The 15,423-nt window shown below is 35.8% G+C and overlaps 1 protein-coding gene across 1 annotated transcript in view; it reads right to left on the reverse strand.

Moving 5' to 3' along the window:
• Positions 1–11,410: 11,410 nt before the first annotated feature.
• LOC101891507 (uncharacterized) overlaps positions 11,411–15,423 on the reverse strand; it is a 77,053-nt gene continuing 73,040 nt past the window's right edge. Inside the window, exon 9 of the mRNA XM_059120835.1 lies at positions 11,411–12,076. Coding sequence (XP_058976818.1) covers positions 11,555–12,076 — 522 coding nt within the window. The 3' untranslated portion in view covers positions 11,411–11,554. The remainder of the gene's footprint in view (positions 12,077–15,423) is intronic.

Below are 15,423 nucleotides of genomic sequence, written 5' to 3' on the forward strand. Positions count from 1 at the left end.
GATTTTCCTGCATTGTCATCCACCAACTGGCAACAACTGCATCAACCAGCATCGACATCAATGTCATCCAAAGCAGTAGCAACAAAAAAAAGCTGCAACACCATCATCACTCCAACATTAACAGCAGCCACAGACAGCAACTGCATCTGCAACAACAAACTCCATCATCATCGATATCAGCATTAATACATTTTTTTGTTGCTACTATTATCGCCATGGCATGTTGTTGTGGTATCATCTATCAGTTCTGCCACATTGATTTCCAAAGTGAATGTTTATTTCGTTCGTTTGTCAGTTGGTCTCTCTCTCTTATCAATCGCTTGAATTTACGACACCAACGAAAAGACAACCAATAGATGGATGAAATAGTACGTATCTGCATTTAATAGCTGATATTTGCTACTACGCTTAGAATGATGCGCAGTTGAATTTCTTGGTTTAAATTGATATTCTCTTGGGTTTTTTTTCTGTTTTCAGTTGGTATTTTGTTAATAGTTTATTGATATTTACACTTATCTACAGAGAATTGGGCAATGCTAAAAAACGAAGCAATATTAGAGGTTCCACTAAAAAACCAAAAAAAAAAAAAAAAAATAGGATAGCTACCAACGTAAAACAGATATGTTGCAGTGTCCAGGAACCCAACAGAGCTTGACAAACGACTTTACCTTTTCCAGGGCAAACTTGCACTCCAGAACAGCCATAGATTTGATTATAAAAGAATTTTGAGCTTTTAGGGCCGCTTGACTATCGACATATATAGTCACCGGTCCATCCCGTTCATTGAATCTGTTTTCCAACAGCTCTATGGCCATTCTGACTGCAAAAATCTCTGCCTGAAAAACGCTACAATCGCTGTTTAGCCTGAAAGATCTTTGGATACTTAAACTTTCACAGTAGACTCCAGCCCCCGTTCCACTTTCCATCTTTGAACCATCAGTATAGACAGCTATACCGTTAAAAGGTGGAGTGCAACGGGACCAGATATCCCTGTTTGGTATGCGGATGTCGAGTAATTCAAAGCTGTGCCTAGGGAATATATAGTCACTAGCTATAGCCTGATTACTTACGTTCTCCACATATTTAAGAAGCACTGATTTAAAGAAAAGGATTCGCAAAGTTGGAGCAAAATCGGATCATTTTTTCTCTTTCTGTGCAGTAAAATATTTTTTTTTTAAATTTCGACCTTTTGTTTGGGAGTTACCAGAAGGAGTAGACTAATATTTTCCATCCCGACATCGATCAATGTATTAAGTTTGGATCAAATCGGATACTCTTTTCGAGAGTTGTCGTGTGCACCAGACGTACGGGCTTGCCTAGACATGCTGAAACGGATTTGGTCCAAGGAGACCTAGGGTCTAAAACCGTTATTTCAGACACGTTTTGGCCGTATCATATGGTCATATGGCTAAGGGTATAAAAAGTACTTAAAACTGTGACTTTTGAAATAAAAATCTATTCTTCCTCCTTTTCAAATTCTCCTACTTTTAGAGTGAAAATCTTACAATTTTGAACATTTGTTACTTTGTAATTAAGAATTTATCATTACCTTAATATGAGCTATAGCCCAGAACGCTCAAAATATTTGAGATTTAGAAGATTTTCCAAAAGAATTTTAGTTTTATATAATTCTTTGGTTCCTCTTCTATTGAGCTTACGATCTCGTCACTTGGATAAAAAATGTTTTTTGTCATAGAAGTCTGTCTGTCTGTCTGTTGTAATCACGCTATCTTTCGAACGAATTGAGATAGAAGGCTAACATTTTGCACACATGTTTTTTTTCAGTAGGCAGGTTAAGTTCGTAAATGAGCCATGTAGAACCACATTTTCATATAGCCCCCATATAAATGTACCTCCCTATATTTTGATGATTTTAGCGACATTTTTCACCGAAATTGTTTCAAATTATGTATTTGAAGTTCGTAATGGATACTACAGCCTATGACAGAAAATTGTCTGTGCAGGTCCAGGTCTTCGTATAGGCCCCATATATCAGTACCTCCCTATATTCGGTATTTTGACGAGTTTAGGTACAATACCCACCGATATTGTCAGATATGTCGTATTTAAACTTCGTAATGGATGCTACAGCCTCTGACAGAAAATTGTAAGGCTGGTCTTCACACAGCTCCGATATAACAGTACCTCCCTATGTACGATATTTTGATGATTTTTAGCTACATTATTCACCGTGTATTTTACGTTATCGAATTTGAATATGGTAATGGCTTATGACCTTTGTAGGTCCACGTCGTATAAACCCCAATAAAACGCTCATATTCGGTATTTTTAAAATTTAAACAGAATTTTGTAAGGAAGGGTGAAGGGTATTCAAATTTTTTTTGTTTTTATTTTTTTTTTAAATTTTTTTTGTTTTTAAAATAACTTCTGGGGAGAATATCCCAGACAAAAAAACAAGGGAACTGATGAGGATTGGTGGCTCTTTCCCAAACCTAGGTATTCCCTGCCTCTTACCCCCTGGTAAACATTACCATCGTTCTCCATTAATAAACAAACGTTGTTTTTATAAAAACAACATTAAAGGAATAAGCCTGACCATTTTGCAACAACAAAATTTGAGATTTCCCAAAGGACCCTTGTTTTTTTATTAAATAAAAATCCATTTTATTTTTGTTTATTTTTATTATTGTTTATTTATTTATATATAATATTTATATAATTTTTATATAATTTCAATAAATAATGTATGGGGGGTTGGGTCTTAAATTGTTCGTTTGTTTTTTTTTTTTTTCTCTTTTTTTTATTCATATTTCATTCAATATGTCCTTAATTGTACATAAAACTACTAATATCGTTTCTAAAATAGAATATTTTTTTTTTCTTGTTTTTTGTTTTGTTATTTAATTCGATTCATAGTAATTTTTTGTATTTTTTTTTCACACACGACTTATGTCTTCCATCGGCTTATTTATTTCTTTCTATAGTTTGCATTTTGTTTGACAAAGAAATTTTTGGTTATCGGGTTTTTGGAATCATTTGTTGTTTTTTTTTTATTATATTTTTTTTGTTAATTTTTTTTTTGGTAGAAAAATGTCCTTTTTTTGGTTTTGTATTTTTCAATATGAACAATTTCTGTTTATGTGTGTGTGGGGGGTTTTCTTTCAATTTCTTTGTTGTTTTTATTGTTTCTATATATTTGTTTTTACATTTAATGAGTATTTATTTTTATTTATTTATATATGTATATTACTTATTGTATAATAAAAGTGAAAAAACCAAACGAGAATTTTTTATTATATATACTTAGGTTTAAAGATTACTAATTCGATTATCGGCTAAATTTTTTTATTTATTTATTATTTATTTTTTCATTTGTTTTCTCTAATCAAATTCATATGTTTTGGTTGTTTGTTTGTTTTACGTTTTTTTTTTTTTTCAAAAAATAATTTTTATATTGTTATTATTATTTTAAAGATAATTCAATATTTTGTTTTTGCTACATATATTCAATATAAATTATATAATTATAGCTAATTGTTATTGTTTAATTATCAGTTAATTCCTCTGTAAATCTAATGTTTCCATTTATTTTGTTTTCGAAATATATATATTTTTTTTATTTTTTTTTAATTTATATATACGTTTTAATACATACAGGGTGGGGCAAAATGTATGCATTTTTTATGATAATAATTTTTTTTTAAATATTTTTCATCCATTTTTAATTCATATATTTTGGAGCACCCTATATGCATTTACCAATTTTTTTATAAACATCATTTAAAAACTTTTTATTAATTATTTAATAGAGCTTCTTGTTCTCTTGTTCTTTTTCTTTCATCCTAACCTCATGTTTTTCTTTCTTTTTTTTGTTATTCTAACTGGAAGTTGTTGTTTTTATTTTCTTGTAGTTTTTTTTTTTTCTTTCATTTAAAAAACTATTTTCACAATTCAAGTAAATATGGGTTTTGTCTATTTTGTTGTTTTTTTTTTAATTAATTCACAATATTCGCCCAAATACAGGCTGAGATGAAAAACAACTGCAACCAATTTCAGACTGATGTCATATCTAAGCAACTCGTCCGACAGCTGTTAAAATTATTCCAGTGATAGCTCATTATATTGTTTACAAGCGTACAAAAGCATTTTGGTGAGAATTTTCCAGAAAAATAAATATTCGTGATGGAATTCAAGCGTGATTTTTTATATTTGGCTGGAAAACCACAAGTGGCTATCGTTAGAGTACTCCAGCATTTGAATATGAATAAATCTTATATGTCTCGTACCATGGCTCGTCACCGTAATACTGGTAGCGTAGCCCAACGTCAAGGAAGTGGATGGAAGAAAACAGCAACGTCAGCAGAAATGGTTCGAAAAGTAAAGGAGCGGCTTGATCGAAACCCGCATCGCAGTGGCCGAAAATTGGCTCGTGAGCTGAACACATCACAATATTTCATTCGACAAATATTGAAAAATGAGCTCGGGGTAAAGCCATTGAAATCCAAAAAAGTGCAAGAACTTACACTGGAACAGAGCTAAAGAGTTGCTTCGCTTGGCCGGAAGTGGCGAACTGCCGAAATTGGTTTTCTCCGATGAGAAAACATTCGTTGTCCTGCAATTTGTAAACAAACAAAATGATCGTGTTTACTTGCCAAAGAGGTCTGCTGAAAATGTGCACCTTCGGTTGGCCACCAGAACACAAGCGCCGGCCATGGTGATGGTGTGGACCGCCATAACGGCCGATGGTCGCTCTCCGCTTGTATTAATCGACCGTGACATTAGAATAAATGCCGAATATTATCGCGAAAAACTTCTGGAGGGTGTATTAAAGCTTTAGGAGCGCAAACATTTTGGCCGCAGATCTTGGACATTCCAACAGGACTCAGCACCATCGCGCTCAGCACGTGCCACCCAACAGTGGTTACAAAATGAGGTTTCGGAAAGCTAGGTTGGCACTAAAAAATACCTGGGAATGGACCAAAATACCGCAGAGCCACATTCGGGCATCGTGTGACGGTTTCATTGGCCGTTTGAAAATGTGCACCTTCGGTTGGCCACCAGAACTCAAGCGCCGGCCATGGTGATGGTGTTGGCCGCCATAACAGCCGATGGTCGCTCGCCGCTCGTATTAATCGACCGTGGCATCAGAATAAATGACAATATTCTGGAGGGTGTATTAAAGCCTTGGGCACTCAAATATTTTGGCCGCAGACCTTGGACATTCCAACAGGACTCAGCACCATCGCACTCAGCACGCGCCACCCAAGAATGGTTACAAAATGAGGTTCCTCGCTTCATTTCCAGCACACAATGGCCACCAAAATATCCGGATACCAATCCGTTGGACTATTGTGTCTGGAGTATTTTGGAAAGCAAGTTTGGCACTAAAAAATACCAAAGTGTCGATCACCTCAAGCAAGCGCTTCGCCGGGAATGGGACAAAATACCGCAAATCAACATTCGGGCAGTGTGAGACGGTTTCATTGGTCATAATTTGTGTCAAAGGTGAACAATTCGAACAAATCTAAACTTATTCTAAAATTTGATGCTATTTCCAAAAATTTTTCAATAAAATTAAAAAAAAAATGTAAAAATTATGGCGTTTGACTTTGTTGCAGTTTTTTTTATCTCACCCTGTATTTGTTTGTTTTTTTTGTGGAAAATGTCATCATCTTTCGTTTCAGTATTTTCTATATTAAAAATAACTTTGGCACTGTTTTATTTTATATAATTATGTTTCTTTTTTAATTTTATTATTTTTTATTTTAACATAATTCCCATAAACAATTAATATTAATCAATATTAATATTTTTTTTTTTGTCTTTAATAGCATAGCAAACTTAACATGTTTTGCATTTTCCTGGAATGAATCAAGAAAATAGAAATTCGAATGTCTTCACTGCTTTATGAACAGAATTTTCCAAAAAAAGAAAAAATTCAACTAATTTTAAATTCGTAAATTAATTTTAATTACAGACAAGTAGTTATCATAACATAAATAATTTTTAACTTATTATTATTTTTTTTTTGTTACACAAAATAAGACCAATGAAATGAATTAAACAACTCTTGAGCAAAATTCTTCTTTCGAAAAACAAACAAGCACCTAAAAATAAATTGTATTAATTATTTTTTTTTCTATATTTTATCTATAAATCGCATATGATATATGTCTATATAATTAGTGTTACCAATCAGCTGTAATTTTCTTCAAGACATTTACAAAATATATTCATGTTGCCTTTAAATTATTATTACTATTATTTTTTATGAGTATTGCATTCAACCCAGGCCAAATGTCCTAACCTAATTACATTACAAAGTCTGTTTTTGTTTTCAAATAAATATATTTACAAGTATTTCAAAAATATTTGAAAAAATGACATGCTATTCACAGAAGGATTTTTTTTAGCCAGAAGGTAAAAAATTGCAATTTCCGATAACGAAGAAAATATTCCAATTTCAAAAAATTTTAGCAGAAAATTAATTCTTTAAAAGGGGAAACATACAAGGCCAATTAGAACATAGGCAGCAAAATATATGAGAGAGCTTATGAGAGAATAACGTGGCCAAAGAGAGAATAAATTTGTCTCGTAATTTCTGCAAAGTGCATGGGTGTGGATAGCGAGGAATTAGACTTATATCGAATTTTTTTCCATCATACAATAGGTCAACATTTATCAAAGGTCTTGCCAAAAAAAAAAAAGAAACACTAGAATTCTCATCATGAAACTGACATTGCTTTCCAGGTAACGATAGGAATAAAAAATACTCTCGGATATTATCACTGATTAAGCCGTGCACTTTATATCTTCTAATCGGATACTTGAAAAAAGACCTAACTTCTGAGCAAGGACAGCAGGACACATAAAACCGAATGACTCCCAAAACGAATGATATTCTCCATCTCACTGAGTCATTAAGTTAGGCGTTAAACATATCCTGGACTTGGTGGTACCGCAATCGAAGCCAGACAAGCTTAACGTTTTTCACATAGATTCTTTTCCCAATATCAAACGATTTTTAGATTTTGAGGGAAATACCAGGGCCAGAGGGCATCCAGGGTTTTCTTCGTAAACTAATTCATTCGTAAAATACAAATAAGATAGCCCATGAAGTAGGGCGGTGTAGATTGCAGTTTCCTCATAGCTCAATAACATTTTCGCTGAGTCAGAACCAAATTACGAGGTATTGAAGTCTCTGTTCGTCTGGTCTTTTCCTCAGTAAAGCTAAAATCAGGATTTGATTTGATTGACAAAATTTTACTTTGTGGAACATGGTCTTGGTTCGCGCAGAAATCGGATAACAATGGCTCAAAAAAAGTAACAAAATCACTTCGATCTACTATGGTCCACCATGTGAAAACAGCAGAGAAGCTGGAGTAAGCTAGAACGTTTAAAAAAAAAAAAAACTAGATCGGAAGTATCTTGGAAAAACTCATTGGTATACAGAGAACGCAGACTCGTTCGCTTCTCTTGGTTCATTGGTCCACTTGACTTCCAACCACTTACGAAAACTCACTGTCTGGATTCTTACATTATTTGGCGACGCTAGTAATCAGAGTCGGTGTCCTACATAAATCCAACGATCGTACTCCAACACTGACTCTCCGAATGGACAATTTTCTTTCGAAACCATAGAGAGGCTTACTCGACTGAGAGTATTTTACGAAAAATCGATTCAGTAACGTTTTATGAATTCGAATTTCTTGTGACAACACAATGAATGTAACACGAGAATTTGGAACCGATTACACTCACTACTTCAGGGTCGGCGGAGTACTCGGGTTAAAGCAATCTAAGGTAGCTAACTAGATGAAAATCATTGGTGTACGGAATCGGCTTGCAACAACTCCCTCTTTCATAGTTCTTACAGAGCCCAACATTCAATAGTCTAGGACTAGTCACTATTTCACGTAAACTCTCTTCCTAATGGACAGAGCTAGACTCGACCTTGAATATGTTAGGAGAAATAGCCTTGATTTAAAATCTTGTGTGTTGCAAGAACTCGCTCTTCTTTGGGCTGAAGTTGTTATTAGTCCTTAAATTTGAGCAGAAATTATAGGGTCCCCTTTTATCATGAACTTGTTTTTTAGTATCTCGGAGAGAAGATGTGGCAAACTGCAACTAACTTCTATGTTGTCAAAATACAAAATTAGGTTTCGGCACCGCTTATGCGACTTCTGTGCCAAGCTACCTTCAAACTTCTGTAACGTGACAAAAATGCTTTTTTATGGTGGACAGACGAGATTGCTACTTCAGGAGGCTTGACGTCATTTGTTGTCCCCCATATAACATTATCGTTATCTGGAAGCTTACTGTCCATAATAATAAGTGACCGGTAATATATTGACACAGGAACTTCGGTTCTCTGTTGGAACTGAAGATATTTCTCATTGTTCCAACAGGAGTATCGTCTGACTCTTCCCACAGGAGCTTAGACCCACTGCTCCAACAGCAGCTTAGTCTCTTCGCTGTTCCAACAGAAATCTAGAATAGTGACGTAGAGATAATCATAGACTAAAGCATTACCCGTTCAACTAATCTTCGTAAACAACCCTATCGCCAATACAACGAGTCTTCCATAATCTACTACTCTTACAAGACCCAAACAACTGTGAGCCGAACACGAACGATACAACAAGGCTTCGTTTGACGTCCTGACTTCCATTCATCAGGGTTTCCGATCACCTTCAATGTCCCAGAACCAGAAATATTGTAATGTCTAATTATCTACAAGTCCTAAAACCGGAATTCCCGAATACTTCCGAAGTTTGCTTGCCAATATTCCTATTTTTATGCCCTCCACCATACATAGAATGGAGGGTAAATTAAGTTTGTCATTCCCTTTGAAACTCCTCGAAAAAAGGGTTTTGGACCATTTCCATGTCCCTCCGTCTCCCTGTCTGTGGAAATCATTGTAGAGTCCTAACGGAGTACAGTAGGTTGACAAAATTTCACTCAAATTTATTTAAGGTCCGTAGAATGTTTGGTGTTGAAAATGGGCTCTATAGGTTCACGTTTTGGCATAGCCCCCATATGACTATACTGCCAAATTTAATGTGTTTTGAGTGTTCTTGTCAAACTTTATACATAATTTGCGGTAAACTGGCAGCTAGTAGGTGGGAAAGATCCTTGCAGAAAACCGTGTATAAAGGTCCCAGCATAAATTGTACCTAACGATATTCGATATTTTGATATTTTGTGTCACACTTTTCATCGGAATTGTTTCAAACTTGGAATATGGAGTTCGTAATGGGCACCTCTTCTTACAACAGAAAATTACCGATCTAAATCCACATCTTCATACATCCCCCCATTTAATGGCACCTTCCGATAATTGGTATTTTTCCCCCATTTTAGAAAATTTTTTCAACAGAATTATGTCAAAGTTGATATTTGAAATTTACAATTGGCACCTCCATCTCTGCCAGGCAATTGAAAATACAGGTGTACGTTTTCGTATAACCCCATCCGATATTCCAAATTTTTTTTTTAAATTTTGCAAGTTCCTTCCAATTAGTAAAGGGTAGTAAAAAATTAGGCCCTGCGGATTTTTTATTTGTTTTTTTTTTCATATTATTGCCTTGAAAAACGAGGAGATTTAATTTAGTGTTTTAATCAACAAAACATTCGATGATGACACAGGTGTGTCACCAACCTCGGTGCCTGCACCCGCTGAGCAGCCCGATGAATGCGGGGACACATCGTTTTTTAGCTTATTAGAAGCAGGAATAAGCTAAAAAACGATGTGTCCCCGCGGTCCCTCGAGCTACTGTTCTTTCAAATTGCCGCCAAACTATATTATCTTAACGTAACTCGAACGTACTATCGATCCGCAATCTCAAAAAAAAAAATCCTTAAAAATTATGTTAAATTATTAAAAATACCTTATATATACCCTTATGTTAGGGTCTATACGACGTGGAACTACGTAGGCATTGTTTGTCATAAGCCATTACCGTATTCAAATTCGAAACTTGAAATAAACAGTGAATAATGTAGCTAAAATCATCCAAATATCGTATATGGGGAGGTACCGTGATATCGGAGCTGTGCGAAGACCTGGACCTGCACTGACAATTTTTGTCATAGGCTGTAGTATCCATTAAGAACTTCAAATACCAAATCATCATGTCGCTAAAACTATCAAAATACCGATTATAGGTAGGTACCGTTATATGGCGGCTATACGATACTGTGGCTGCCTCATTGTCAGTCATTAATTTTGTTTTTTACACCGAAATTGGCCAACGCGACCCTGGTTCTTAAGATCCTGATTATATTTTCCTGCACTTCGACTTGCCTAAATTCGCAGTTTCTTTGTTCGGCTAAAAATTCATCAGCATTAAAAAATCTAATTAAAAAATATAGCTAATATACCCTCCATAGCCAAGGTGGAGGTTATAAACACTAACACTGTGCCTGCCTCATTGCCAGTCATTTCCGTTTTTTTTTTTTTCACAGCGAAATTGGCCAACGCGACACTGGTTCTGAAGATCCTGATTATATTTTCCATCACTTCGACTTGTCTAAATTAGCAGTTTCGTATTCAATGACTACCCTTCTTTGTTCGTCTAAAAATTCATCAGCATTACAAGATCTCATGAAAAGTTATAGCTCAAAGTAATTATAAAATAAACTCCTCTTAAAACTCAATGCAGTGAAATGGAATTTTGAAATTTCGTCCAACCAAGTTTTCATCCAAATCTGATAATTATTCCTTTTTTACATCACAAATTTGGACTTGGTATCTATTTTGAGTTGTTCACTTCGTTGTTGTTGTTGTTTTTCATAAACTTATACACGAATTTTTTTGAAATACACATACAAATAAATAGTTGCTTTTTGATTTTTCACACAAAATCACGATTCAATTTGGACAAATAACAAATAAGCCACTTAAAATGAACAATTTTTTTAACCAATTATTACTAAAAAATATTTCCAATTATTTACTGTAAATGAGTGTGTGTGCGCTTTTCTTTCAGTTGTTTGTTTGTTTGCTTTTTTCCAAAAAAAATTAGTTATCGCTAAAAATATCAAATTCCCTACATTTAGGGAAATTATTTTTTCAATATTTGTTATTATTATTATTTTTTCAGTTTTGATTTCGCTTGGGTTTTCAAAAAAAAATATGTTTTTATTTTCGTCATCATTTGAGTTGACATGCGACATTCAGCCATTTGTTTTGAGAGCCAATTCAAACAAAAATTCCCTGTTACTTCTTAAATTCATGCACTTACAAACAAAAATTACATACATACAGAATTTGTCCTGAAAAAGACATACATACATACATTCATTACTAAATTCCTTAAATGGCAGCTCATCGTTTTTGTTGTTAGCAATCAGGTGTTGTTGTAGGTTGTAGGTAGTGTGTAAGACAGACAGACAGATGTCCCACTGGGTCAATGGAAACAAAAATCTCGCAAATACTTACTTCTGCTTATCTTACCGCCATAACGACTCCACTTCCGCAAATCTCACTCTACCGGGTGCTCAGCTGCACCGATGTTGCAGACATTTCGACACGTTGACATTGGCGGCGTTCGACAATTACCGCCGTTGATATGGACTAATCGACTGCGGGTCATACATTCATTGCATAATACACGGAACCCTGAGCTGTGGCGGCTGCGGCGGCGGTCTGAACATTATTTTGCACCTGACTTTGTTGTTGGGCCTGTTGTTGCTGCTGCACCATCTGATGCTGTTGCTGCATCTGCTGCTGCTGTTGACAACTCATTTGTTGTTGCTGCTGCATTTGGGAATTTTGTTGCTGCTGACCCTGTTGCTGCTGCTGCTGGGCCATCGACGACATTTGTTGAGCCGTTGTTGGCGAAACCATGCCACTGCTCGAACAATCACTGTGCGAAACGGCAGCTGCACCCTCGGGCACACCACGTTCACTGAATCCTCCCGCCATACTGTTGGCATCTTGAGCGAATTGATAACGTTGCTGGGTCAAAATCTGATGATGATGTCGATGTTGTCCCTGCACCGGGGCTGTGGCATATTGGGCGGTAGTATGTTGGCCACGACCGGCCACAACATGTAACTGCATACCGGGTAGGGCATAGCCAATTGGCACACGTATGGTTTGTTGTGTGACCTGGAAGAGAGAGAGCGAAATACGAGAAAGAGATGAGTACCGATGTGGAAAGAGAGAGAGTAGTTGAAAGACATGTATAAGCAACGATGATCTACACGTATTAACAGGTAAAACAATCGTATCAGGATTGTTAAAAAACCCATATATTATAGTATTTTACAATTCAATGACCAATCGATTTGAAATGAAGTAATATTCGAAATATGTAATATTCGCTTGCGGAACTTTTTTTTATAACCTCCACCATACTATTGAGGGTATATTAACTTTTTCATTCCGCTTGTAACTCATCGAAATACTCATTTCAGACCCAATAAAGTTTATATATTCTTGATCAGCGTAAAATTCTAAGTCGATTTAGCCATGTCCATATGTCTGTCTGTCCATCTGTTGTAATCACGCTATCTTTCGAACGAATTGTGATAGAAGTCTAAAATTTTTCACACATGTTTATTTTTACAGTAGGCAGGTTATGTTCGTAAATGGGCCATGTAGGTCCACGTTTTCATATAGCCCCCATATAAAGGTACCTCCCGATATTCGGTATTTTGATAATTTTAGCGACATTATTCATCGGAATTGTTTCAAATTTGGTATTTGAAGTTCGTAATGGATACTACAGACTGTGACAGAAAATTGTCTGTGCAGGCCCACGTCTTCGTATAGCCCCCATATAACGGTACCTCCGGATATTCGGTATTTTGATCATTTTGGCGACATTATTCAGGAGTAGTTTCAAATTATGTATCTAGAGTTCGTAATGGGAACTACAGTCTGTGACAGAAAATTGTGTATGCTGGTCCAGGGTTCGTATAGGCCCCATATATCAGTACCTCCCTATATTCGGCATTTTGACGAGTTTAGGTACAATACCCACCGAAATTGTTTGAGATGTCATATTTCAAGTTCGTAATGGATGCTACAGCCTGAGACAATTGTCTATGCTGGTTCAGGTCTTCGCACAGCTCCGACATAACGGTACCTCCCTATATACGATATTTTGATGATTTTAGCTACATTATTTTACCACTTATTTTAAGTTTTCAAATTTTAATATGGTAGTGGCTTAGCTCATTATATTGTTTACAAACGTACAAAAGCATTTTGGTAGGAATTTTCCAGAAAAAAGGTTATTCGTGATGGAATTCAAGCATGGAAGAGTGATTTCTTTATTTTGGCTGGCTATCGTTAGGGCACTCCAGCATTTAAATGTGAATAAATCTTTTGGGTCCCGTACCATCGCTCGTTACCGTGACACTGATAGCGTAGCCCGACGTCCGAGAAGAGGACGGAAGAGAACAGCAACATCAGCAGAAATGGTTTGAAATGTAAAGAAGCGACTTGATCGAAATCCGCGTCGCAGTGGCCGAAAAATGGCTCGAGAGCTGAACTAATTGCAATATTCCATTCGGCAAATATTGAAAAATGAGCTCGGGGTGGTAAAGCCATTGAAATTCCAAAAAGTGCAAGAACTTACACCGCAACAGAAAGAAAATAGACTCAAAAGAGCTAAAGAGTTGCTTCGCTTGGCCGAAAGTGGTGAACTGCCGAATTTGGTGTTCTCCGATGAGAAAACATTCGTTGTCCGTTCAGCAGTTTGTAAACAAACAAAATGATCGTCTTCATTTGCCAAAGAGGTCAGCTGAAAATGTGCACCTTCGGTTGGCCACCAGAGAGTTGACCACCGAGAGTGTATTAAAGCCTTGGGAACGCACACATTTTCGCCGCAGACCTTGGACATTCTAACAGGACTCAGTACGTTCCACCCAAGAATGGTTACATAATGAGGTTCTTCGCTTCATTTCTAGCACACAATGGCCACTAAAATCTCTAGATACCAATCCGTCGGACTATTGTGTCTGGAGTATTTTGGAAAACAAGGTTGGCACTAAAAATACCAAAGTGTCGATCACCTCAAGCAAGCGCTTCGCCGGGAATGGGCCAAAATAGCGCAGAGCAACATTTGGGCAGATTGCGACGGTTCCATTCGCTGTTTGAAGGCCATAATTCGTGCCAAAGGTGACCAATTCGAACAAATCTCAAGTTTTTCTAAAATTTGATGCCATTTCCGACATTTCTTGTTTTCATTCAATAAAATTTAAGAAGAATGTAAAAATTATGGCGTTTTTCTTTGTAGTCCAAACCTGGCACGTCGCAATATTTAAATAATATTTATTCAGGTCCGATACGAAATGGACACTATTGGTCCACTCCTTCTGAAACTACTCCATAGAGGGTCAACAATTTGAATAATCATAACAGAATTCAAAATATACTCTAGCTCCCGAACGAAATAAAGAAGGTTGATATTGAAAATGGGTCATGTAGGTCAACGTTTTGGTATAGCCCCCATATAACGGTACCTCCCGATATTCGGTATTTAGATAATTGTTTCAAATTTGGTATTTGAAGTTCGTAACGGATACTGCAGCCTAAGACAGAGAATTGTCTGTGCAGGTCCACGTTTTGGCATCGCCCTCTTACATACCAAAACCTCCCGATATTCGGTATTTTGATCATTTTAGATTCATTATTAACGATTTTTAAAGTTCTCATTTGAATATTGTAATGGTTAATGACAAATGTTACCTATGCAGGTCCATGTCGTCGTATAGACTCTAATATAACAGCTACATTCGGTATTTTTTTTTTTTAATATTTTAACAAAATTTTTATTGTTTTGAGAATTGTCAAACTCGTTCCAAATGGTGGAGGGTATTCAAAGTTCGGCCCAGTCGAGGTTTTTTACTTGTTGCAACTCACATCGGGGAATATTCCAACTTTTTTTAATTTTTCGCCTTCAAAAATAACAAAATCTTCAATAGAAATTTATTTTGAATTTTTTGTACTAATATGGGTTAGTCGGATATTATTTAGATGAGTTGTGTATTCCTGGCCCAGGATTAACCCCTAATAGTCCCTCCGAGCAACGGTTTTAGAATAGGATTTATTAAAATTGTGTCACAAAAGTATAATAAACCCTATTCTTAAATCCGTAGATCTAAGCGACTATTGTTCCGAACGAATCAAGCTCAAAGAACTAGTAAGAGGTTGAACTTCTGGTTTCGGGGACGAGTTTTTCTACTTCTTGAATAATTTGTTATTGGTCCATTCGTATAAATTCTGGGATTTTTTTTTGATATCGCCTTTTCAAATAAATACTAAGTCGTAATTGTAATAATTTTTCGTCACTTCATCATTTTCAAATCGATTGATCTATTTTTAAATTATTTACACTTAAACATACATTTATACCAATACCCCTTAACCAATTGTTAACATTTAAAGCCAATCACCATATTCACCAATTACAACACTTACAATAACACCAACACCAACAAACACAT

This window comes from Musca domestica, unplaced genomic scaffold (genome assembly GCF_030504385.1).
Source record: "Musca domestica strain aabys unplaced genomic scaffold, Musca_domestica.polishedcontigs.V.1.1 18, whole genome shotgun sequence".
Classification (NCBI taxonomy): domain Eukaryota; kingdom Metazoa; phylum Arthropoda; class Insecta; order Diptera; family Muscidae; genus Musca; species Musca domestica.